The sequence below is a fragment of the Diadema setosum genome, chromosome 5, assembly GCF_964275005.1.
Source record: "Diadema setosum chromosome 5, eeDiaSeto1, whole genome shotgun sequence".
Classification (NCBI taxonomy): domain Eukaryota; kingdom Metazoa; phylum Echinodermata; class Echinoidea; order Diadematoida; family Diadematidae; genus Diadema; species Diadema setosum.
The window spans coordinates 9,588,249-9,614,992 of NC_092689.1; the positions used below are offsets into that span (position 1 = coordinate 9,588,249).

General features: G+C 38.5%; 1 protein-coding gene across 1 annotated transcript; it reads left to right on the forward strand.

Moving 5' to 3' along the window:
* Positions 1-26,442, forward strand: LOC140229066 (STAM-binding protein-like A). The gene is made up of 12 exons (XM_072309324.1): positions 1-137; positions 5,961-6,107; positions 7,003-7,067; positions 7,793-7,868; positions 8,787-8,879; positions 15,329-15,571; positions 16,516-16,573; positions 18,279-18,450; positions 19,337-19,544; positions 20,933-21,070; positions 22,319-22,431; positions 24,766-26,442. Exons 2-12 carry the CDS (start codon positions 5,973-5,975, stop codon positions 24,929-24,931), a joined length of 1,467 nt encoding a protein of 488 aa, XP_072165425.1. The 5' UTR covers positions 1-137; positions 5,961-5,972; the 3' UTR covers positions 24,932-26,442.
* The last annotated feature ends 302 nt before the right edge of the window (positions 26,443-26,744 follow it).

A 26,744-nucleotide genomic window follows, 5' to 3' on the forward strand; every position in this document is an offset into this window, starting at 1 on the left:
GTGTAACGTAATATCCGAAAATAACAAGTGATAACACAAAAATAATTCATGTTGACGAATACACATCACATGAAGATCTGTTTTGGGTGCTCAACGACTTCAGAAGCGATATTCTGCTGACTAGACAAGCGTACTAGGTAAGTAACGTCGTTTTTGTCAATCATTACAACGTTGTTGGAGGACTGCACTCGCTCGTAGGCGGAGTCCCCGATGCCGGTAAGGCATGTGCAGTCCCACATACTTTAAAATATGGGTGGGTGACACACAAGTTGGTTTACGCTGCGGTGCGCTGTGCTGCGCTGTGTGGCCTTTTAGGCTTCGCAAGCTTCATTTCGCTGTTAATAACGTTAGTACCATCTAAGAATCCTAGATCTACCTACATTTCAACTGCTTTGCATGATATGTCAGTTTCAAGGGTGCCATTTGTGAAAGGACACTGCAAGGTGGCGGTGTTATTCATCCATCCCCAGGCCAAGATCAGGATAGGATATGATCGATGACGACGATGATAATAAATCTAGGCCTAGGCCTATATCTATAAAATTTAATTTAAAGTTGGGGCCTACTACTAGACACTAGTACTAGTAACTAATTTATGCCCATACGATCACATGCATCCATACATTTACCCTTTCGGTAACTATACACAGCCCAGTCGCTGTACATGATACGTCGCGACAGGGCTGTACGAGCGCGACCACCAACCACTACACTAGGAGAGCGACGTAATCGTATCACGATAGCTTTGAATTTTGATACTTAACATCATTTTTGTCACCTCAAACTCATCGAGTATACTCTTCAATATTTACTCTACATCTGATGCTATCAGTATTCAAATGTACGCAATGAAACTTACCGAAATTGATCATCATATCCAGCATGTCCACACGGTACACAATCTTTCACGCCAGGCCTAACTATTCTCATGGTCGGACATCCAGGTATTTTGCGTGTCATGGGGTCATGGATAGCGGTGGAGTGAAAACAAACAGTTGCGTGAGCCTGCCTGGAGTGGTAATGCTGTACGTGTTTTCTGCCGGGGCGCCCCGCGAGCATAGCGCAGCGCAAGCTGTACTACTGTAGCTGTGCGGGCGGCAGGATTAGGCCCTAGGCCTACCCTAAATTAGGCCCTACCCTAACCTACTACAGTACTAACGTTAGGCCTATAGACCTACCTGAAGTTTCTATGAGGTACCGATACTAAGTATGCGTAGATATCGGGGTAGGGCCTACTCAAAGAGGTTCTACTACACATCAGGGGGGTGTTTCATCAACGTTTGTCAGCGCTTAAAGTTGTCATAGCTGACAATCACCATAGTAACAGTCGGTGACCAGAGCATCTCATCCAATCAAAACCGAGGATTTTGCTGAAATTGTCAGCGCTGACAACTTGTCAGCGCTGACAAACGTTGATGAAACACCCCCCTGGCCATTTTGTCGGGTCGTTGATCCAGAGTCCTGCCGCGATTTCATACGGGCACAGGTCCATTCCGACTGCCTTCAACTTGGCAAAATACCGGGACCGATCGATCGACAGGATCCAGATTATTAGAATATTGCTGGCAAGACATGATGCATGTATCTCATGAATGATGGCACAAATGACAAAATGAATAATGAAAAACAGTCCCCATATCATGTCTGAGTAGAGTTGCACATACGTTATACACGTCGCGTCGCACATGCACAGCATGCAGTATGCGCATTTATATGCAGGCTTAGCACATGCAAGCTGTTTGTTTTCACTCCAGTCAACCGAAAGTGACGTGTAGCCGACCGCAAGAATACACAGCCCAGTCGCTGTACATGGTACGTCGCGACGTACCATGTACAGCGACTGGGCTGTGTATAGTTACCCTTTCAGTAATCATGTAGAGATGCACACCATGCACACCTACCATTTCCTTCCTAAATTTGTCAATGAAAACTTCTTGTGGCTGTCAGAAATGTCAAGATAGACCATATCTGACGGTTTCATGAAATTTCATAGCCAATTACAGAAGAAAAGTAGCTAATTTTAACTCAAAAGTACGCCGATCGACGGCTGTGTAGCGTAGCATGGTGGATGATCAATTATGTGGAAGAGCGATATAATGATGATAATTGATCGTTGTAGTCTGTGATACAGCCACTTGTTTGGTGTGTAACCACAATAATTACGTCGGCTTGACAGTAAAAAGTGGAAGAAAGAAAGTGATCTTGATGCGTCTGTTCTTTTAGTTAATTTTCTCCTGCGTGTGATTGTATATCTGTCAACATCTCTTGCTGACTGTAAAATGATGGAAGGATGATATGTGTACAAAACAAAGACATATGAAAAAATAAATATTATCCATCATGAATATTGCACAATAAAATGGACCTTTACTACAAAACAAAAGCAAATATTGAGGTTGCAGTTCTTGTATGGACCTACATAATTAAAAAAAAAAAAGAACTGGAAAAATAAATACTATCATAAAAAACAATAATTTATACTTTAAATCAAACTTATAAATTAAAAACATACTACCATGTAAATCATGTTTCTTTAGCGCCATGAATATCTTTTTTGATAGGTAGAATGAGCACTTTATAAGAATTCCACTATATCAATACATGATTGTACACATTTTCTAACATTATTCTCATGAATTTATTATTATTAGGCCTGTATGTACAGTAGATTACTAGAAACAAATCCCCTTTGAATTCAACTTCCTTCTCATCTTCTTTTCTCTCTCTTGCTCTCTCTCTCTCTCTCCCTCCTTTTATAGCCTTACCTTTTTCTTCCACTTTTCCTTCAACCTCATTCTATTCTCTTCAACACTATTCAACTTTTGTCATGAATACTTGCCACAATTTTTAAAGAAAGGACGTCCAAATGCTGGTATTAATATTTTCTGTATCAATAATTTCAATAGTGATAATCAGGATCGTGAAGATAGTGGCAATGAAAACAATGAGAAAAAAAATACGAAAAAGAAAGTAGGGCCTACACATATTGCACAAGTCGTGTTCGATATTGTTAGTAAGTGGCTAATTAGAGACTACCAGAATCGACATCGTTCTCTACGAAATCGATGCACTACTTTCTACGTCGGAGATTATGTTCGCGACCATCGTACTTTTCAGCTCCGATTTCTCAATTTTCTTCCCTTTTTGGCTTTCTAATTTCATGAAAAATCTCTGATTCTGTTCAATTTAGCATCTCCAATAGCTGCACAAAATTTGATTGACAAACGGCGAAGCGAACGGTAGGTGTGCATTTCTACATGATTACCCAACTTTCTAACTTCTGGATTTTCTACCCTATATCGTCCTACTGTACTTTGATTACTCCCACAGTGAACTGTGTGAAGGAGCGCCCCGTGGTTACCCTCTAACAGTGTTAGAGATCTAAGTAGATGTTCTATACACAGCCCAGTCACTGTAAAAATGTGTTTTTACAGCAACAGGTACTGGGCTGTGTATAGACATCTAACGTTAGACCTAGTTAAATTTACCTAGATCTACCTGCGACCAGCCCCAACACGTATAACTGTGTACAAGGAGCGCCCCGAGGTTACCCTAGTAGAGGACACTCACTCCATGCACAGCACAGCCTAGTCCTGTACTGTGTAGGCCTAGCTGTACAAAAGTCGAGCCGCGCTTCACTTCTCACTGCTTCTGATCAGGTTAATGCATCCACTGACACTGTTTAGATCTATAGAAAAGTGGCAGTGGCGGATCCAGAGGGGGGCGCAACTGGCGCACGCCCCCCCCCCTTTATTTTTCATTAAAAACAAAAGAAATAAAAAGAAAAAGATGAAATGAAACCCGGAAGTGGCACCAGAAATATAAGTTGCGCCCCCCCCCCCCTTTACAGAATTCCTGGCTCCGCCCCTGCATCTAGTGCTCGTTGTATCTAGTTTATTACTTTGACTGTACAAATTGTAGTCTATGGCATTGTCTATTGGCTATAAATTATCATTAAGATATAATGATTTCCATGTAGACTCTACAGATGCCCTCCCAACAGTCTACAGTGCAGTAGATCTGAGGGGTATTGACTATATACAAAATGTAGTCATGGAGTGGTAGAGGCAGAAGAGCAGTGTATATTATACAAATATTCAATGTTTATGAGTGCGATGGTTCCGAATATTACATGAGCGTGCAAGTTTAACCGTTCTATTCAACGACGCGAAGCGGAGTTGAATAGAACGGTTAAACTTGCACCGAATGTAATATTCGGTACCGTCGCACGAATGATAAACATTGAATATTTGTTTTATACAACACATGATATCGAAATATTTAGGCATGGTCTAGAGTCTAGACCAAGATAGATATGCTTTAACCCTAAATAAGTAGGTCGAGAACTTTGCGAAAGCCTACTCCTATTAAACGTTATGGCCTTATGCCTACTATAGCTATACGTAGCGTACTGCCACTGGATGGCTCGATCTGTTGTAGGTCTTGAAAAAAGGTCTAACTAAACCCTATATATATAGGGCTAGAGAGTTTGCTTACCACTATTTAAAGCATACTGTATTTGACCACTTTCTTAGTATTTGCTGCTGCACTTCACTCATGATTAGCAATGTGCGGAGATCCTCATCAGAGACGAGAACAAAGCTCGGGTGAAAAGAGGTACAAGTAGGTTTACGTAGCCATGATAACGTAGTGGCATGGCCGTGCGTGTATAACGGTGGACTGGTAAGGTGGTGGTGAACCGGTTGCGTGCTGGCGCAGCGCAAACCCTACAGGTGCAAACCCTATGGGTGTGCGTATGCCATCAATGCCAGCTAGCTAGTGTACGATACACAAGTTCAGTGTGTCCTAGGGTCTATTGCACTGCCGGCTCGCTTGTACCGTTCAATAGTCGACTATTGCACTGCCATTGAGAGTGAGTGTTGGATAGCTGATTCCTCTGAATGTCATGTGACCCGCATTCATCCAATCAGATGGCAAGATTCCATACATGTGTTGTATAAAAGTTGATAATTTTCAGTTAGTCACCTGCATCAATTAATAAACTGTTAAGACAGGGCTGCACACTTCTACACTTTTTCTACTACTGGTCCAACCTGTCTCTCAGACCAGTGTGTACACAGTTTTTCAATTTTATTTTACTGGTCCATTCCTGAAAAAGTTATCGGTGATCCAACAGTGATTTTTACTGGTCCTGGACCGTCGGCCAATGCCAGTGTGCAGCATTGTTTAAGGGTAAACTTTACTACACAACTACAGTACAACTACAAGGCTGCTCATTATATCACCCCTACCACTACAGTAGGAAAAGGTGGGATCCTAAATTTAAATGTAATTTTTATTATAATACTAGGCACTTATTTACAGGCAGGTAGGTACAGGTTGTACATGGACTCTGCATTGTGCAACCACGGCCTCTGAGTCAATGGAGAGATAGACTACAGTTCCAGTAAGTCCCCCCTCCCACCACTAATTTTGTCATATCAGTTGACACTACCCTACCCTTGTGAGTAGAACGCACAGGTGCATGCATGGATGCACATTGGGCAAGAGTTGGGGTATTTAGAGATGAGGGTGGGACATATGAAAGTCTTGCCCTGTGGAGTATAGAGTTTGTTTATATGTTTGTTTGTTTGTTTTCTTTGTCATATGACAGGATCTGTAGAATGCAAAATTGTGTCCAGCTCCCACCATAGCTAGGGTATGTATTTGCCATGACCTACACAACAAGTTCTAATTAGGCGTTGCGGTGCTTATAACGCAAGTAAATTTATGCCAAAATCACAGTAGATTCACTCACAAGAAGTAATTGTCTTTCAGGGGAAAAAAAATGATAATAATTGATCACCATGTGTTAATGATTTATGCATTGCTATACAACAGCTTGGATCCTGATTACAAAGAAATATCACTCCAGCCGTGGGACACCCTGTCCACATGCTCATCTGAGTTATGATTTGCAGAGATTAATGTAGATATTTTTTTAATTTCATCATCTACAGTAGAGAGCAGCCATGGTAACCCAGGACCCAAGCCAGGAGCCGTCTCAGAGGGTACGCCTTCTAGCGGAGCATGGCTCTGCCATCACTGTAGATCACGCTGTGCCTATCCGCCGCTATTTCAGATCTGGGCAGGAAATGATAAGGATGGTGAGTACTTACAGGTAGTATCACATCGTGGGTTGAAAATGATAAGGGCCCTACGGTGCCTCAAACACTATATGGCTTCAGTGGCAACTTAACACCCTTATCATTCTCAACTGATGATATGTCACCCCTCTTCAATTAAATCCTGTTCATTTATTGGTCTACGTACAATTTAATGTCATGTGATCAAATCTAACATTGCTACATGATGTTGAAAGCAAAATGTCAATGGAGATAAGCAGGCTCTTGTGATGTCATTTAAGGTATAGTGTATATTACCATGCTATCAATCCCTTTTTTTTTTCTTTGATGGCTTTTATAAAGTACTATTGGTATTAATACTATAGTCATAGACCACTCTGTAAACACATCAACCACGATACACCGATGGTCTGTGCTGCAATAGTGAACATTTTTATTCTAACAATTTATTATCATCTTTTTAAGATTCATTGGATTGATATTTGAAACAAAAATATGTCTTACACTGCTTTGAGCCACTGGTGAAATTTTTGCATTCCTCAATCACAGAAATAGAATAAGTTTTCTTTTGGACTGCCCCCCCCCCCCCCTAGAAAATATCATTAGCAGTGTTCCTGCCACCTTAGAATCCAAACTTCAACCAGGGCTTTTCAATGCATGGTATGTTTGTTTATTATGCAAAGTTTGAGTAAATTCTGGTCAAACAAGTCATGTGAATTTTGATCAGAGCAGTGATGTTTTCTTGTGGCCATAATGATGTTATGCTGATAACAGTAAATGCAGTAGTGGAAGAATATATTTGATGGATGAAAGTGTGTTGCAAAAGAATTGATGTGCTCAGTTAGTATCCTACCAATATCTGTGTCTGCTCTTGTACCAAGTTCATTGTCATCATTAATGTTTTATCTCCATGCAGGCAAATGTATACTATGAGGAAAATAACTGGGAGAGTGCATTCGTACTTTACTCAAAGTATATGACGTGAGTATTAGTGTTGATGACTTGATAATCATGAAATATGCGACATTACTCAAATTCTTGATTTTTTTTATATATATATGCAGTAAAGAAAACTTTGTTTCAAATTGTCATCATTGCAACATATATAAAGCTTTCATGATTTGTAGGTTACCTAGGACTGGCGAAGAAGTGTAAGGTCAGATTAAAAGTAAATTCACCTCATCTAAAGTATGAGAGCACTGAAAACTTTTTTTCATTTACATGAAAAAGAGATAAAATTTCATATGTGCAGAAAAAGTTTGGAAAAAATGAAAACAACTTTTGTGTTGATCAAAGAGTCTCTGTATGCTGGCCTAAATGCTCTAAGTTTCAGGAAATTTTTTGATTTTGCAGCTCATATAGTTTGTGTACTGTTAAGTATATGTCATAATTTCATGATTGCATTTTAATGAAAATGGTCATAGGCTTTCATACCCAGTTATTTAGTTAACTTTCTGTATTACATTCTAAAGATTTCTTTTCAAACCCAAAGAGGTAAGACATTGTTAAATATTTTGTCTCTGAAAGTCACTAATTGTTGCATCATATGGATAAATATCTTGGTCACATAACAAGAACCTGCTGTAGTAGTGAATCTGAATGTTGAAGGGGCAGGGATGTCTGAAAATGTGTGCACGGTAGCTGTTCAGTGACATAGTGCATGTTATCAACTCATATATTTTATCTTGGAAATTTCTGATAAATAGAATATTCGTGGAAAAACTTCCAAAGCACCCAGGTTACAAGGCATCAAGACCAGAAGATCTCAAGAATGCAAAAAAGGTTTGTAAAATTCTGAGAAGAAGCAACTTTTCTCTGGAAGGCAACACGTGCATTCTCTATCATACAGAATTGTGCTTGAACTTACCAGGGAATCCTACAAGGAAACAAATTGCAACTTTCGAATGGGGATTGATATCAACTTTCATTTAACACCAATGTTAGACTCCATTCTCTCATGACAAATTTTGCGATGCACTGTAAAAGTGGAAATTTTCGCGCATTTCACGCAACCAGAAACTAGCGTGAAAATAAAAGCATGCGAATATTCTTGCTTGTCATGTGTTCCAGTAGTTGATGTCTTGATTCCGCAGAATTAAGAACACGCGAAACTCTTCTTACCCGGTCGAGCGCGAAAAATTAGTCATGCGAAAATATCCACTTTTACAGTAATAAGAAACAATGAAAGGTGATAAAAGAATATGTGATTATTCTTTTCTTTTCATGTCACATTTGAGTTTGATAGGTAGTCTGAGGTGAACCAGTAAGCTTTATGTGATAGCAAGCAATACTAGTTACTTAATACTAAAACTAAATGAAATTAGTCAATATACAATGAAGTAATGGTTTTTTGAGCTTTACATACACATAGCCATGGCATTCTATATTTGCCATAGTTGACAACAGTTCTGTGATGAAGAGTTAGAGACTGGAGAAAAAAAAAATGGATGGCATTGAAGAATGCAGAAGTTGAAATCTGGACACATGGTTTCCTACTCGCAAGCTTTTAATATCTAATTGCATTTCCTGATGTGCTTTACAGTCATGAGTGAAGTATTTCAAAAGCAAAACTTATCTAAAGCAGGCATGGAACAAATATCTTTATCTCTGAATACAGGTACAACGACTTAGATCACATTTATAAATCTATATATGTACTGTTTTCACACAGCAATCACTCATGTTCTCTCCCTGCTCCAGAATGTGAAGTCAGCGTTTCCTAAAGCAGAAGATACCAAGAAAAAACTGCAGGAGAAGTATGCCGAGGAGTTCAAGATATGGCAAGCTCAGGAGGTGAGACAATGCTCTTCTTAACCCCGTGATCTACAAGTGTATACACCAAGCTCTCAGAATATTTCGGAGGTTTCGTCAGACAAGATTCATGACTGGTGTCGTGCATGTTCTTTATTTTGTCTATTGCTTCATTCTGATACAAATGCAGCATTGTAGGGTCTTCACAAGATTTAGTTGTGGGGTCACTGTGGCATACTGGACAAGACTCCCGACTTTCAATCTGAGGTTCCAAGTTTAAGTCCTATCAAGTCGTCGCTGTCACCACGAACTGGCATTTTAGCGCTCTAGCGCACGAAAGTTGATTTCGAGTAAATCGCGTTTAAAGTTTTCATAGTTTTATGACTTTATGTTTGAATGCGTTAATGGAATCAGATTACACTGAATTTGATATGTAGTCAATCTACATGACTCAGGTTTTCTATTGGAGTATTTTTTATGATCAATCATCCAGAATTTCGTCACAATTAGCTTCCATACAGAAATGTCAGTTCATGGTGACTAAAGAAATCGTTTTCCCGCTGTGCGCAGTCACCACGAAGTGACATTTTCAGTGTTGCGTATATACGCATTGTCAATGGAGTATGCAGCACAAATCATAAGAAATTGGGCAATCGTTTGTTTGTTCATATTTCTATATTTGAACTTAGTGAAAATATTTCAAAATTCACGTATGGGAATGAACAGCACACAAACTTTCTATAGATATGAATTGTGCTGAAATATCAGTTCTCAGTACGCCAATATGGGCTCCCAAACAAAAATGTCATTTTGTGAAAACTTCACTACACATTCCGAGGTTTTGACAAAGAGACATAAATGCGCAGTCTCACAATACAGGGCGTACACAGACAAACACACGCAATCACAACCCCCCCCCCCCACACACACACACACATACACCCACACCTTCACACACAACACACATACACACCCACAGAAGCTCACACAGCTAATATGCAGTATGACATATTCAGCCATCTCGACTAAAACAAAAAAAGAAAAAAAAAGGTGACATTTAAGTGACCTTTGGGCGTTCACCATCTCCCCCCCCCCCCACCACATGTCCTATTATGAAAAAAAAAAGGGAAAAAATGCGACATGCAAAAACTAATGCAAAACTAAACAAAAACAAACAAACCAAAAAGGGGGGGAGGGCTAGGCCCGCTCGCCCCCCCCCCCCCCCCCACTCAATCCTCGCCTTCGCCTGGACACAATAAACAATTGTGTAACACATTTACATGTGATCGAAACACTCTTCTGGTACAATACAACAATATGAGAATGCTGATCATCATCCCAAAGGTAAACAAGTATGCAAATGATTGAAAGAAAATGACATTTTCATCAGTATCCAAATTTGTTTTATTTCATAACACTGGCACTGGTTTTTTCATTAAAAGAATTCAACAGCATATGTTTGATTTATTGTTGAATATTTCTAAGATTTGATTAAAGAAAAGAATGTGATTTGTGAGCTGTACCATGTTGTTCAAAAGGAAAAAAAAAATCAGTTTCTGAAACAGAAGTATTAAACGGATGCTATCACTATATCAAATGGAATTTACGAATAACTATCTCCATATCTACAAACCATCGCCATGAAGTTTTATCAAACTGCAACAACCATATCCCGGAGAAGTATGATGAAATTCGTTACTTTCACTTCTAGAAGCACCTAACAAACTTTTTAAAGTGAAAGTTTCGGGGCTCCATATTTACACAGCAGCAGAAACAGTGAAAGCATTATATAGAGCTACACATCTAACAAATTTGAGAAACTGGAAACATAGTAAACAATGTTCTTACGACTATAAACAGCATATCACCCATTACACATTCCCTATACTGCGGTATATCGAATTGGGAAATGTTTCATGCTGAGCTCACATGGTTATTATGAAATAAAATGAATATAGTAATACATAATTGTTCAGCTTTTTGAATGGAAGAGTGAGTCGTTGTCAGGAACATTGCTACTTTCATCTTGAGAAAAGTCTGTCTCACCCCACATGACTGTTGGAAGCTCCTAGCTAGTTACTCCCACTGAAACAGATTTGACCTCATAAGTAGGCACCTATTTTCACTTAAAATGCTTAAAATAACATCAGGTAATTTCAATTTTGTGCTTCCCACTGTAAAATTGACATATTTTTGTGTCTGGAGATGAATACTTTGCTCACACCTTTTCTTTTGTGATGAATTGTGAAATTATGGAATATTTACCAATGTTAGTACAATGCAGGTGATTCATGATGGCTATACAATGGGATGGGTCCATTTTAGTCAAGGGGCTTGTTGTACACCTGCTTGCCCCCACCTCTGCTGCTGTCCAGCCCTCGCGACCGCGACCCCTGCAATCTAGTCCAAGAGCATTAGGTCAAAATAGGATTAAACCTGGACATTTCTGGTAACAAGCTGATTTTTTCAGGATAGGTCCAGGAATATGTCTAGAATAACGTACTAAAAGTCCTCATAAATCCTCCTTGAGGGTTTTCCGCAATCCGAGATGGCGTCCAAAATGGCCGCCATTTTCTGAATATCTTTATTACCTTTCAACCAGGCAACCCAATACAAAATTTAAGTGTCTAAATATATCATGTTTTGAAACATGAAGAACTCAATAAAATACATATGAAGAGATGTTGACTGACACAAGCTCCGTAATCCAAGACGGCGTCCAAAATGGCAGTCATTTCCTGAATATCTTTAATACCTTTCAACCAGGAAACCCAAATACAAACTTTGAATGTCTAAATATATGTTTTGAAGCAATATGTCTAGAAAAATGTCTAGAATAACGGACTAAAATTCCTCATAAATCCTCCTTGAGCGTTTTCCGCAATCCAAGATGGCGTCCAAAATGGCTGCCATTTCCTGAAATTCGTATAACTTTTCAACCAGGGAACCCAAATACAAAATTAAAATGTCTAAATATATATTTTGAAGCACGAAGAACTCAATAAAATGCATATTAAGAGATGTTGATGCACACAAGTACCGTAATCCAAGATGGCATCCAAAATGGCCGCCATTTCCTGAATATCTTTATTACCTTTCAACCAGGCAACCCAATATAAAATTTAAGTGTCTAAATATATCATGTTTCGAAACATGAAGAACTCAATAAAATACATTATGAGATGTTGATTCACACAAGTTCCGTAATCCAAGACGGCGTCCATAATGGCAGCCATTTCCTGTGTATCTTTATTACCTTTCAACCAGGTAACCCAAATACAAAATTTAAATGTCTAAATATATGTTGTGAAGCATGGAGAACACATTATAATGCATATTAAGAGATTTTTAAGCACGGAAGTACCGATAAAACCGCTCGAACTTTTCCTAGCATGCAATTTAATGGCGTGTAAAATGGCCGGCAATAACAATTTTATCTCACAATTATGTAAAAACATATCAGTATAATGATGATTAACATGTGATTTTTCTTCTGAAAAATATTCAAAAACATTTTTATTAAAAATAGTTCTTATATGTAAAGTATACAAATTGAAAGATTCGAATGTTAAAATCAAGGAGTGTGTCCTTGCAACGAGAGAAACATTTCACCATTAGTTTTGTTGCTAAACAGACAGCTTACTAGAAGGCGATATTTTTTACCACATGGTCTATCATCGTCACCCCCAGCACATGAGATGAACATTTAGTGCTAGCCTCTTTCTTTTTTAACCAACGCATTTAATGTCTACCATAAGGTGAGTTGCATTTGAAACTGTCAGTTATCACTTAGGAAGTAAAAACAGTTCTTTTTGGTATCTGTACTACATACATGTTCAAAATAAGTGTAATGTGCCACAAAATAATGTGCAATTTATCACACGACAGTGAATTTCTGTGCATTCCGTCTATTACTCCACCTAAAAACATAGTGATTAAATTATCTTATTCATTTCATGTAGAATAGATAAATGATATATAGAAATAAGAGAATATGACACTCGTAGTTATTGGTACATGGAGAAGGGATACTACCCTCCCACACGAGGGATTTTTCTTTTAGGCTTGAAGATGAAACATGCATGACATGGTAGTGCACACGTTTGGTAAAATATTGAATTGTTTCCATCAAAGAGTAAGAAAAATATAAAGTGGTATTCAGAGAAACAGGCAACGGGAGGGTATGGAAGGGGGATCAGCCCCCCCCCCCCCCCCACATGAGGGAGATTTTGCATTTTCAGACTTGATATTCAGACATCTGATGCACCCTATTGGTGAAATATTAGATTTTTGTTTCCCCTCCATTTTTAACATTATTTGATAAATATTATGCACCTGGGCCTCTTACTATATTTTGTAGGTGTGACATTTTTATATTCAACCTGCATGTAGAACATGATGGTTTATTGATTTTTTTTTTTTTTTTTTTGCGTGATGTTGAGTGCACTTTTAATCTTTGTTGAAACAAAATAAAAGATGAAATTGTGTTAAACATCGTAAGGCTTATGAATATTAAATGCTCAAAACTCCATTCATAATTCCTAGTAAGAATCCTAATTTATGTGGTAAATTAGGACTTTTGAATCACAAAAGAATATTTTTTTTTTTTTTTTGTTCAGAACATTCTTCAGATATCTGATCAGTACTAAATGTTAATAAACAATGCAGCTGCATGTCAGAAGAAAAAAATAGCAAATTGGTTTTCTATTTCCACATATATTTTTGTTATACATCTTATTCAGGAGAATAAGAGTGGCGACCATTTTAAATTTTTGAATTTAAAAGAATAAAAATACGATAGGCCCTTTGTATTGTAAGTGGCACCCAATACATTTCTATTGCACACGCAACACATTATAACAGTGTAGGTACACGACTGGAAATACAGTAAATTTGTTCTATATTTCCATGCATATTTTTTGCCATTCATATTGTACATGAGCATACAAATGGCGGCCATTTCGAATTGAAAATGAGCTTTAAATACTAAATGAACCTTTATGAAATGAAAATTCTCCTGCAAATGCAGATGGAGTAACTCTAGACCATATATGTACAAAGTTTAGTGGAATAATTGGTCATAGAATGCACATTTTTGTGATTATCACGGCCAAATTAGCATATTTGGCGGCCATTTTGGATTTTTGCATTTTGCCGAAAATGCTCAAGGTTTCGCGAGTGGCATCAATCAGATTTGGAAACAGAACCCTCGAATTGACAAGAAACCATTACAAAACATTGTATGTATAAAAAAAAAAAACAACAACAAAAACAAAAAACATATGTTAGGTGCCTTCTGGCCTGGACTAAAGAGGCATTTTAGTGCGCGTTGCAAAGTGTTTCTTTTGTGATATCTTGATCAGTGGATTTAGTTACAAAGTTAATTTTCACAAAGAGACATTTCAGCGCGCGTTGCAAAGTGTCTCTTTTGTGATATCCGAATCCGCGTATTTAGCTAAATGTCGTTTGATATGAACGTCATAATTACGTAACCATTGAAATATGAGTCTCCAAATTTAGCAGGAATGAAAAGGGTCTAAAGTACTATCGAAAAATGTGAAAATCTCGAAAACGTGAAATCCAACCATTTTTAACTAAAATGCCAGTTCATGGTGACAGCAACGAAGTGCTAACATCCTTGGACGAGATGTTTCAACCTGTCATGTCCCTCTCAACCCAGGTGTATTAATGAGTACAGTAATGTCCTTGGCAATGCAAGGATAATGGAAATGGCAGAGCATGTGCTTTAGTGCACATACTAATTATGCAGACCTGATATACGCACAGCTTGAACCGTCAAGTTCATTGACCCTATCTGCCAGAAGATAACAGATCCTTCAAAATTTTGTGAAAATTCCCCGTTCACTACCAAAATTTAACTATTTTTTCCTTGTGTCATAGTCAACTTTCCTGCGAGTCTCATCCAAATCTGTTTGCAACTTTTTGAGTTATTTTACACACAGACAAACCAACAAGCAAACCAGTGCAGATGAAAACATTTCCTCCTGCATCGGCAGATGTAGTAATGATAATGATAACAATAATTCTGATATTATTATTTTTTAATTATTGCCATTAAAAGCAACATTGCAAGTAGTAGTTGACCACTGTCTGAAATTTTGTATGGTGAGGCTACATAGGGTTCTGCAGCACATATATACTTCAGTGCAATCCTGTTACAGCAAACACAACTGTAACAAAATTCTTGTTAAAACAAAGTGAAAATTCAGTTCTCAAAATAATTATTTGTGTATATATTATTTCTTTACATACTTTATTGTTCGGCCGTACAAAATTTGTATTTGATGAAAGAAAAATGCAGATCAGAGGACTTTTTAATAATGGGAGTTGCCCATACTGCCTCACAATTTAGGCCTGTACACAAGACACCTCCCCTGTTAAATAGGGGAGGTGTCTTGAGTACAGGCCTAAATTGTAAGCAGAAAAAGAAAGTAATTTTTACTTTCTTTTCTCCTTCTGGTGGGATGCAGGAGCAAAGGAGAGCAGAGGAAGCACAGCGACAGGCAGAAGAAGCCCGCCGCCTCGAGGAGGAGAGGTCTCGCCGGGAGGCGGAGGAGATCGCCAGGGCTGAGGAGGAGAAGCAGCGGCTCGAGGCACAGAACAGGAACGCCGTCGACGAGCAGCAGCGGGAATTAGATGAACAGAAGGCCGCCCTCTATCAGGCCAAGATGGCACAGGAGGCAAGAGACAGGGAGATGGCAGAGAGGATGAAGGTTTGTGGTTATATGATGCAGCTTCTTGTTCAGGGAAAATATGCCTGTTAGATGGAAAGGAGGAAACGTATTCTTGAAGGTACCATACTGGACGTAATTCATTTGAAGTAAAGAAAGTAACTGACACGTGGTATGTTCCCTTGATGTGTGTTTCTCTCTCTAGGCATTCAATGTCTGATGACACTGTGTTGTCCTGTGAAACCTGACTATAGTTTGGGTAATGCAAGTTTATATCTCAAGAGATGCGGGATTTTTTTTTCCCTCTCTCTTGAATGGACAATTTTGAAAATTCTAGACACTTTATTATTTTATTTCATGATCTAGCAGACTCCAGAAAATGTAACAAAGTGTTCAAAACTATACATGTACATAGGTTTGTAGGTGTAGCTGCTGTTGTTTTGCGGGTAAAAAATGATATGTCAGTGGTCATTAGGCCAGTTTGGTAGGTCAGATTACTAATGTGTCAAAATTCATGGATATTTTACCCAATGGCACCTGGTAATGAGCTAGTCAAATCATCTGCTAGAACAAAGTACATGTGAACAACTAGAATCCACTCGGTGTTAATTCATTGTTTGCAATGTCAGGAAAACATCTTCAAAAGCAAGTTATCGTAGAAAATATGCATAATTACTCCATGGGTACGTTTCTTGAAGTTATCACATCAAAGTCTTTACATAAATCTCAGAATAGCCAAAGTCGCTCATATGTAGCTACTTGAGACTTTCAAATTCATTTCATGAAGTCTCTCGTAAGTGTGTCTCATGAGCGAAAAAGTCTCTCATGAAACGAACCCCATGATTACTCCTGTGATCCTCCATAGTTTTGATGTGTAAAAATCGGCATCATTTTGATGTGTGAAAATTGAAAATAATCTATCAAAGGGGAATGAAAATAGTCAACTGATCTTGCTACCATTTGTTTTTAAAACAAACAATACACAGGCAGCTGAGATTAGGCAAGAACAGGAAAGGCAAGCTGAAGCACAGAGAAGGATAGCAGGTAGGAAATCTATTGGGATGTCTGTCGGTGAATGGTCACAAGTGCGGTGGTACAATATTTTGCTCCAGGTGAAAGACGAGCTGTTCAGGTCAACTCAGTTTTTTTTTTTCTCATGAATAGAGGATGGTGTCTTTCACCGAATGCGAAATCTTGTTCCACTGCACAGATTGAAATCATTCACTATTTTGTGTCAATGCAACACCTCAGGGCATTACAGGCATTATTTACCGTTCTTAGAATGTGAGTTAGGGATAGATGCGACCAATGTAAAAATGTTAATCAGTATAATCATTGTTAAGTATCGTCAAATATACAAAATGTGAACGATAGTTTTGATAAATTTGCTTGTAGAATAAATCATCTACAGTTACGGTTTCTTGAGAAAATTAGTGATATCTCCGTACATTTTAGGCTTTATTGCAAAATTTGTATGTATTATGTTTTAGATGTTTTGTGATACAACTGGCCTACACATATACATCAAATGATAGTTCGAACATTTTTTAAATCACTGCTACCAATGGCAAACATTATCTTTAATAGGCATAGTCCAAGTCAAGGCCTGAGTATAGCTTTTGCTATCTCTCAGAGTGAGATCAATGGGAAGCTCTGAGTTTGACGAAGAGCCGTTGGGAGTATATCCGGTGTACATGCTTGGTTGCATCATCATGCACTGTCCAAACCCGCTCAACAGCATTTGCACATGTAGTCTTGAAACGTGGTATGGCACCTTCCAACAAATGTGATGTGATGACCAATTTTAGTTAGAAAGATAATATTTTTAGATGTTGTATAATAATGCAAAACACGTACATAAGATACAACAGCAACACTGTCAAATAATTCCATGCAAAATCCTTGAAATGTTTTACAGGGATTGTAAATAAGAGTCATCAAATGTTTAGTACCATCACATAGATTTGAGAAATGGCACTTAAACTAATACTTAGACAGCATTTCATGTGGGTGCTCCCTGTTCCCTGTGAAACCCAGCAGGTGTTTGAGAGTGATTGCAATAAGTATCACCAAACACTGCCTTGTCCGGGGCCAGAAAGTGTTTGTGATGTTACTTGCTTAATCCATCAGATATTCCAATACATTTCAGCTGTTTTCTCTGAGAACCATGATTGAATAATGTAACTGCTACAAAAATCATACATATTGCTACATTGCTACACACAGTTCTCTCATGTGTAGCATAAAAAAAAAAGATAGATTACTTTAGTACATGTAAATGATGTATAATTCCACAGTTGAGCATACATAAATAATGTGTATATTTTCCCCTAGACTTGGTCCTTGTGTTGGGTGTCACATGAAATACTAAAGACAGACAGGTTTGGGGGGTTGTTGTTGTTTTTTTTTTTTTTGTTTTTTTTTTTGTATATAAGATACCCTATTTCTGTGTATGTGGAGCATTCGCATTGATGGTCATCTGGTCAAAATAGCCAGTCATGCACCCCGAGTCAGTTCGGATCAGATTGAACCACCATGGGTCAAAGTCATGTATCTTCACTCTCTTCTTCTGGTGACAATTCAGATCTCTTCAATAGAGCATGAAATATCACACTCAAATGACTTCATTCTTGTCTTCCATATGATATTATGAGAATATTTCACCTCTCCTTAACTCCTCCCACCCTTACTCACTACAAAAAACAAAAAACAAAAAAAAACAAACACTCCTCCTCCCCTCTTCCCACAGGTGCCGTTGTTCCTCCAGCTGTGGCTGCCGGTGCTGCCATGGCAACAGGGCCAGCATCAGCAGGAGGCCTGCCCCCACCTCCTAGTTATGATGCGGTGTCCCAGGGGTACGGTATCAAACCCCCCTCTCATGTCTTGCCTTCAGCGCCACCTCCTCAGCCTTCACCAGTCAAGTAAGTCACAGGATTTTTTCAGTACCGTATCATAATCTCCTTGACATGGGATTACTGTGTACTGTATCAGCTGTTATTTTTGCAAGGGTTTGATTTTCGCGAATTTCACAAATCACACTTGGATCGCAAATTTAACAGCACGCGAAAATGTCTCCATGCGCTAGGGTATAGTGCATACGTGACATTAGCTTCGGCATCATTTCGTGAAAACAACATCTCAGGAAAATAACAGTGTATACAGGGTACCTTACATTTTGCTAGTTTTTTAATTTTTCACAAATTTAGTGAGTCATGTGCAATTCTGGAATTGAACAACACACAAAAATATCAACTCTGATCCCGATATGTTTACTTAGCAGTTCAAGAGCAGCACATGCTTGTGTCTAAATCATGTTTGCGCATGCAATAGTACTTTTTAACTAGTACAAGTTCCCTGAATGTCTGCTCTCTTCGAATGATCTCAGAATTACTTCAGGAATTCATCAGAGTATCGGCAATTATCAACCCTTTTTCGATAACAACCCTTACTTCCCTCTGTAGCTGGATATGATATTGAAAAAAATATGTGCTTCTGCTAAATCCTGTGACAATATCTTCATTCCTTCATTCATTTAGTTATTTTTTCCATCTCTAGCAGAACCACACAAATGCAAAGTTTTACCGGATAGTTGTAGCAAAATCAGCCCGTCCTCAACAGGGTAACATTAGAATGTACAGTAAACAAAAGTATGCAATTGATGAGCAAGGTAGAAACATTTTATAAGTGTGTATTTTATGAATTTCATATCTTTTTCACATAATTGTGCACAAAAAACAAAAAAAAATCAATATTTGCAATAATAGCTCTTTTTACGAAATTTACATCCTCTGTCAATCTTGTCCGCAGTACCCCAGTGCCAACAGTTGACAGGTCCCTGAAGGTGGACCGGTCCACCAAGCCCTCAGGAATGCTCGGCATCGCCTCCACAACAGCCAACAAGTATGGCCTGCGGGACCTGTTCATCCCCGAGAACACCATGCAGAAGTTCCTGACGCTCGCCAACAACAACACCGTGCGCAACCTGGAGACCTGCGGCATTCTAGCGGGATCGCTGGTGAGCTTATGATGTGTCTTTGCTGGCAATTTGTTTTTTTCCATTTGCATGATTTTTAGGCAAGGAGAAAAAAAAAATCATATTGTAAGACGAATGTCGCTGTCCACTGTCATCTCTTGCGTCACTAGTCAGATTGAATACTGTCATCCTCATTTCCATTTCAGCATCAAGAAGATGACTACTGTATTAAAAAAAAAAATAAAAAATGACTGCAGATGGACATGTAACATATGACAGCAAAGCAAGACATGTCTCAGTCTTAGCTTAGCTATGAGAGTTTTAAGTAATAACTAAAATTAACTGCTTGAAGTTATTTGTTGTTGTAGGTAGTGGGAGTTATGCATATTTATTTTCCATGTAATGCAAGTATTACTTGCTGTGTGCAGTCAAAGTTTGGAAACCAAGCAAAACAAAAAATAAAGAAACATAAATTACTGTGAAGTATTTTTCATGTATTCTTCCTTGAAGCAAAACATTACATAGAATCATTGCAGTGAGATTTCCTCTTTTCTATATCATAAATATCTGCAATGCACCGGTCAGTAGGACTATATCCTAGCAATAGATCATTTTCGCTAATCTTTTTGTTTGATGCCAGACATTAAATAGCCTATGTTTAAAAATGGTAAACTGTAGTTCATATGTTTGAAGTTACACACCTCACTAACTCATGATAACATCATTTGAAAAATATGTGAAGGTTTGTGTGGTCGGTATTTCTTTGTTTTTCTTCACCATGTTTTGACATTAATTTCAAGGAGTGGTCAAACTGATTGTGCATGCAACTCCCGATGATTTCACTAATGAAGGGCAATGTTTCACTATGCTTTCAGTTGCATACATCTGATTAACATGATGACTCTAAATACATACCTGCCAACTGTTCAGTTTTAATATGAATATTCAGATTTTTCACTGAAAGAAAATGCATTAATTTCAATGTGTTCTGATTTTTTTTTTGGAAATATTTGTTAATAATAAAGTATATGAAATTTATGAAAGTTCAGATTTTTAAATAATTTTTCTTTGTTTGTTCAGATTTATTAAGTCTCAGGGTTGGCAGGTATATAAATGTGAATATGTTTACAGATGAAGCCACAAAAAAAAAATGCAGTCAATAGAAATTGAGTGTTTTAAAAATGTGAACAGCGATGAGTGTTTGCTCACTCATTTTTGCTGCTTTATAGGCAGTAGCATGTGAATAAATCACTTAGGTGTGCTTTTAATAGGGTGTCAATATTTGTCCGTAGATGAAATGATAGCTCAAGTTGCTACAGCCATTTGAATATAATTACACTGCTCAATCAGGAAAGTGCAACGAAATTAAATGAGCTACCACAAACTCTACCTTTCTAACTCCCAAGTTCTTTGTCTCGTCCTCTTGACAGGCTCGCAACGCCTTCACCATCACCCACATCATCGTGCCCAAGCAGACATCGACGTCGGATTCGTGTACGGCTCTGAACGAGGAGGACATCTTTGACTTTGTGGACAACAACGCACTCATCACACTAGGCTGGATCCATGTGAGTGGAAGAAGCAATGCTGTTTCCTCTCATTTTTTTTTTATTTCCTTCTCCCATCCTTCATTTTTCCTCTAGCAGTAGTGATTATTTCAGTTTTCAACATCACATTACTCTGTATTGTTACAAAACAAGGACATGGACATTCAAAGGAAGAAGGAGATAAAAAGTTGTGTGAAAAGTTGTGTGAATCACAACCATGACTATACTTAAAAATAATACCGGTACACTCTTCATGAACATTAATATATGTTTCATATTCTGATATGCAACAGGAATGTAAACAAATTAATAAATCACTGAAGAATTGAAAGTTATGGCAGAAACTGTGTGACAAGAATGTTTTGGGTTTTTTTTTTTTCCACTAGGTAGTGTCAAAAAAAAAAAAAGGTTTGAATGTGGATAGAGTCACTGCATGTGATTTCCAGGGATTAGTCATGCCTACAGGTGACTTCTCAGGGCTCATTCCAGATGAAAATTATCAGGAACAGAGCAACATCAAGCATACTGGCTTCCACTCCCCACACCCGCCCACTTCCATTAAAAAACAAAAAACCAAAACCACACACACATACTGTACGAGCTGAAATTTTCGTGGTGGTTTTATTTTCGCGAATTTCGCGTCTCACCTTTGAACCGCGAAAATAACACGCGAAAATAACAACGCGCGAATAAATAGATTCAGTAAGACCCTCACAACCGCGAAATTGACAACACGCGAAAATGTCCTCCAAATAGCAATTCGCGAAAATATCTGTACGCGAAAATTTCAGCTCGTACAGTACACAAACACAGACACATACCAGTAAGCAAATATGCATACAAACATAAACAATGCACATAGACAGACAGACAGAAACACACACGCACACACACACACACATACACACAGTATTTTATCCTTATTTTGGGGCAACTTTTTCTGATCTTCACATGTGGCAGGAATTCAAGCTTTCGTATTGCCACTGAATACCTATGTTTTGGGTGGAATTGATTGTTCATCTCAGGTAAAGAGCTGTGACATCGTTTCACAAATAGTATACTATTTTGAAAATGTCATAAAAGTGACATCATTTTCCAAATAGTATACCATGACATGCCAAGTTTCTGCAAAAGTTTGAAATACATATAATTATATGAGGCGTTTTCAACCAATCACTAAGAGAATGAATTTTTGATTCCAAAATGTATCAATTGGTATGAACTTTAACGTGCTCCCTTTACCAACGTTCACTCCATGTTTCCCTGCAGACACACCCGACCCAGACGGCCTTCATGTCCAGCGTAGATCTCCACACCCACTGCCCCTACCAGCTCATGATGCCAGAAGCCATAGCTATCGTGTGTGCACCATCCCACAATGAGTGAGTAACCCATCTTGCCAAGATGGTGGACAAATCTACAGTTGTACCTTGATGTAATTGAACATGACAGATGGTAATTTTTTTAGCCCCGTGAATTTAAGCTTAACTATGTGGACCATTTTACAACTAGAGAACTCTGAGAATGCAAACCTCCTCCAAGCAGCTCATTTCCACCACTGATCTTGTTCTTCCATGTTCAGTGATTTCCACCCATACGTATGCATGCAGAAAGTCACGCAATTTCCCAATGTAGAAGCCTTTTGTTACATCATCAACTTCCAGCTGCACGGCGCGCCTCTCCCTTGAAGCTAGAGCACACATTTTAGTGCGCGTGTGAAAAACCTCAAAAATGCACAGCTTGGACTCCCAAGTTCACTGACCCTACCTGATAAAATATTGAAACTTCATAAAATCCACAAAAATTCCCAGATCACTACCAAAATTTAGTAATTCTTTATTTGTGATGTTCTCAACCTTTCTTGTAAGTTTCATCCAAATCCGTCCACAACTTTTTGAGTTATTTTGCACACAATCAAACTGACAAAAATCCAATGCCAGTGAAAACATAACTTTTCCTTGATGGAGGTAATTATTAAGCAACCACATTTTTATGAGATGGTCCATATTTTGTTTCCTTCTTTAGGAATAAAGATGACGTATATAAAGACCTTGTAGAGTGGGGATTTATTTAGTGGGAAAGCTGGCCCAGTTTGGATATATTTCAAAAATTCCCGTTAGGAATTGTGAATACCTCTGGTCTCTATGTAAGTTCACTCACAGCGGCAAAATCTCAACTGGAGTCTACCGTTACCAATGAGTGTATGCATCAGTGCACGTGTTGGCTGACCGCTGCTTTTTGTGGTTTTCATATGCACCCCGGTGGGCAGTGAATGAATTGGACCGCCCCATATATCCCAATGCCACAGGGTCTCTCGTGTGATTAGGTGCAGTTAGAACATGGCATATTGTGTACTGAGTGATTACCTATTTCTGCTAGATAATATTTCTCCAAGCCTGGTGTTTTGTCACAAAAGTAAGATATGATGCTTCACAAGTTGATGTGTGTGAAAAAAAAAAGTCTTAAATTATTCTTGCTGCTATCCAGCCACGAAAGTGATAGTATTCAAGATTCAAGATATTTGGGGCTGTACATTTACTCCCTGTGGGTAAAGCGTGTAAGTGCAGATTATGATGGTATGCCATTTTAAGCCCATCCACAGAGCAATGCATTCTGTTATGGATAGTGTTTAGCACCAATTTCTTGCATAATTCCTGCTGATTCCTGCTTTCATGCACCCTGGTACTACAATTTGTAGCTAGAATTGGTAAAGTTGAGTTTTTGCTTGTGCAGGGTACAACTTTTCCCCTTGTTGGACGGAAGTCCTATGTTCTGCACAAGGGACCCAGCATTTCTCTCTTTACAGAGATGGAAAAGAGACTGCCTGCAGAATATTTATTATCCACATATTCTCATGGAATTGGAAATGGGACCTTGGATGTTTGAATTAGATGCCCCACCCATTTTTCTGACACCCTCACTCTTGGAACAAAAATATTAGATTGATGGATGCCAAAGTTTTAAAGTTTCACTCCTCTGTTTTTATTCAATTGTTCCTCATGCATATCATAATGTCAAGTTTTCTACAACCATTGCCTTAAAAAGTTGTAATGTTACTGCTGTGTTAACCCACACACAAAGCCAGTCGAACAAACTGGAAGCAAATAATGTTATCGTGAAATATCCATGGTAGCCATCATTTCTCTTTTAGCATGATTACTCAAGAAGAAAGCTACATGAGAACCTTTAAAATATTTTTCTTTCTCAAACAGTTCATAGTAGTAAAAAAATATGTGTTGAGAAAATCAGCCAGTCAGTGAATGGCATGCATTTGGCAGATACCATTAGTGTCAAAAAGCAGTCTGTCACACACATGTTCATTGAGTGTGGTGTTGGGCTAAAGGAAGGACTGAAGAGAGAGAAAGTGTCACTGACTAAAGACAATATTGCCTTGCAGGAGAGTGGGTATGCATGGCATTTCTTCCTAGTTTTAATACAAAATGACAAAATCTGTGAAACAGATACTTTCATAGTTATGTGCTGTATGTCCCATGTAAAGAACAAGACCCAAAATAGCACTCCCCCCCCCCCAAAAAAAAAACAAACAAACAAACAAACAAACCCACACACACACACACAAACACAAACAAACAAGCAAGCAAAAATCAGTCAGATTGACAGAACACCTGCCCAAACACGCACACAAACACACACACATACGCACACACACAAAATGTCTGTTCTCAAACCCTATTTCTCCTTCCCTTCAACCACAGGACCGGCTTTTTCTCCCTGACGCCGGACCATGGTCTCAACTTCATTGCCAAGTGCACACTGAAGGGCTTCCACCCACACCCGTCGCATCCCCCGATCTACGAGGAGGGGGCCCACTGCAAGCTAAGCAACAACATCCCATCTATCAAGATTGCCGACCTTCGATAGACGAGCAGGATTATTACTAATGGGAGGCGCTGCACGGGGGCGCTGTTGTGGAGCTCACAGGAGACTTGACATGGCTTCGCCGATGGATCGATGCTGCCCCAAGACAGATAGTCCAGTGCATTTGATGTCCCCATAAACAGTTTTATGAGGATGGGGTGTCAGTGCGAGGAAGTATTCTGTAAACAAGTTGAAATCCTCGGAAAACTCATCAAGAAACTGCATGCCATCACTCAAGATTTCTGCTCATGACATTTTCATACTTAAGAAGTCATTAAGACCCAAGTCATCAGGAAATTCTTAGCTTGAAACTTACTGATTATTTGCCCCTTTCCTCATGCTTGTATATTGTTTATGCAGAGTTAAGACAGACATTGATTTTTTCAAAGCCAAATGAGTTTATTTGTTTTGATCCCAAAGACAACTCGCCTAAGGATATCGCAATTATTTTATATTTGAGTCAAGTTTTGGAGTTCACCGAATGGATCACATGTTGCAGATGACATAAGAAAACTGGCCTCTATTCTCTAATGCCCTCATGAACATACAATGAACATTTTTACAGGGGATGGGCTGATGGATTTTTAGCATACTTTCCCTTCTGACTGTATCACAAAGCAAGGTGTCCATGGTATTAGTTGTAAACCCTCTTATGTATTCTCCCAAAGTCATCTTGATACTGGCAAAACATCAATTGCACACATGAGCTGGCATTAATATTGCTTGTGCCAAATTGTCGGATCAGACTGATTGTCTTTTTGCTGTGAACAATCACCCATCTTTCTTCATTTCATTCAAATGTCCCTGAAAGTTGTGGACACCTTCCGTTCACCAGTAGTGCCACTCCATGGTCATGCAGTAAATATTGTAAACTAGTTGTAAGATGAAATGATAATGTGTCCATATCAGCGGAGTTTAGCCAGTTTTTCCTGAGTCATTTATTCGTCTGTGGGAAATGTTTGCCGTCACAAGCCAACCTTCTCAAGAAGCATCTGTCAAAAATGTTAACAATAGTTATAATAAGATTGTTTCTAGACTGAAGCATCTACCGTTGTGGTTTACTGAGAAAAATAGTGATATCTCCTTATATTTTAGGCTTTATTGCAAAAATTTTGATATGGTAGGATGTTTTTTTATTCAATTGACCTACACATATGCATCAAATGTGATAACTCAATTTATTTTTCAATTCCTGTTCCCAATGGTAGACAATACCTTTAATTTCTTTCTTTCTCAAGATCTCTGCTGATTCACAAACCAACTGAAATACATTTTTCATACTGTGAGCTTCTTTGTCATTCACAAACTTTTTTGTGTGTGTGTGAGTGTGCAAATTGTTAACAACCCAGACAACTCAGTGACGAAGCAGTAGGTATGAGTGTCCAGTGCTACCAAATCACTTGTGGAGGTGGTGTGCCATAAACATGCTGTATGAATTAATTTACCATACATTGTATGTAGCATGCCCTCCATAATCACCACATTGGCCTTTACACCAATCTATTTCTTACTTGTACCTCTCCTCATTCATTATATTTTGTACTATAGGCTTTCATGCAGTAGAAACGAAACTCTGCCGGGGAGATTGTATAGACTGCCTGTAACCATGTACACAACTAGATTTATACGTAGCACCAGATTTTATCCATTAATGATAAATCACTCATCCTACCTCTCCCCCCCCCCCCTTCCCATCCCACCCACCAGCAAGATGCAAATGATACCATGGTAAGCTACCACCTAGACAACAAGTAGGACAAACAACCATTTTAGTTCCAAGTGTCATTGAGGTTGTGCTATGGGTGATGAGGTGGCT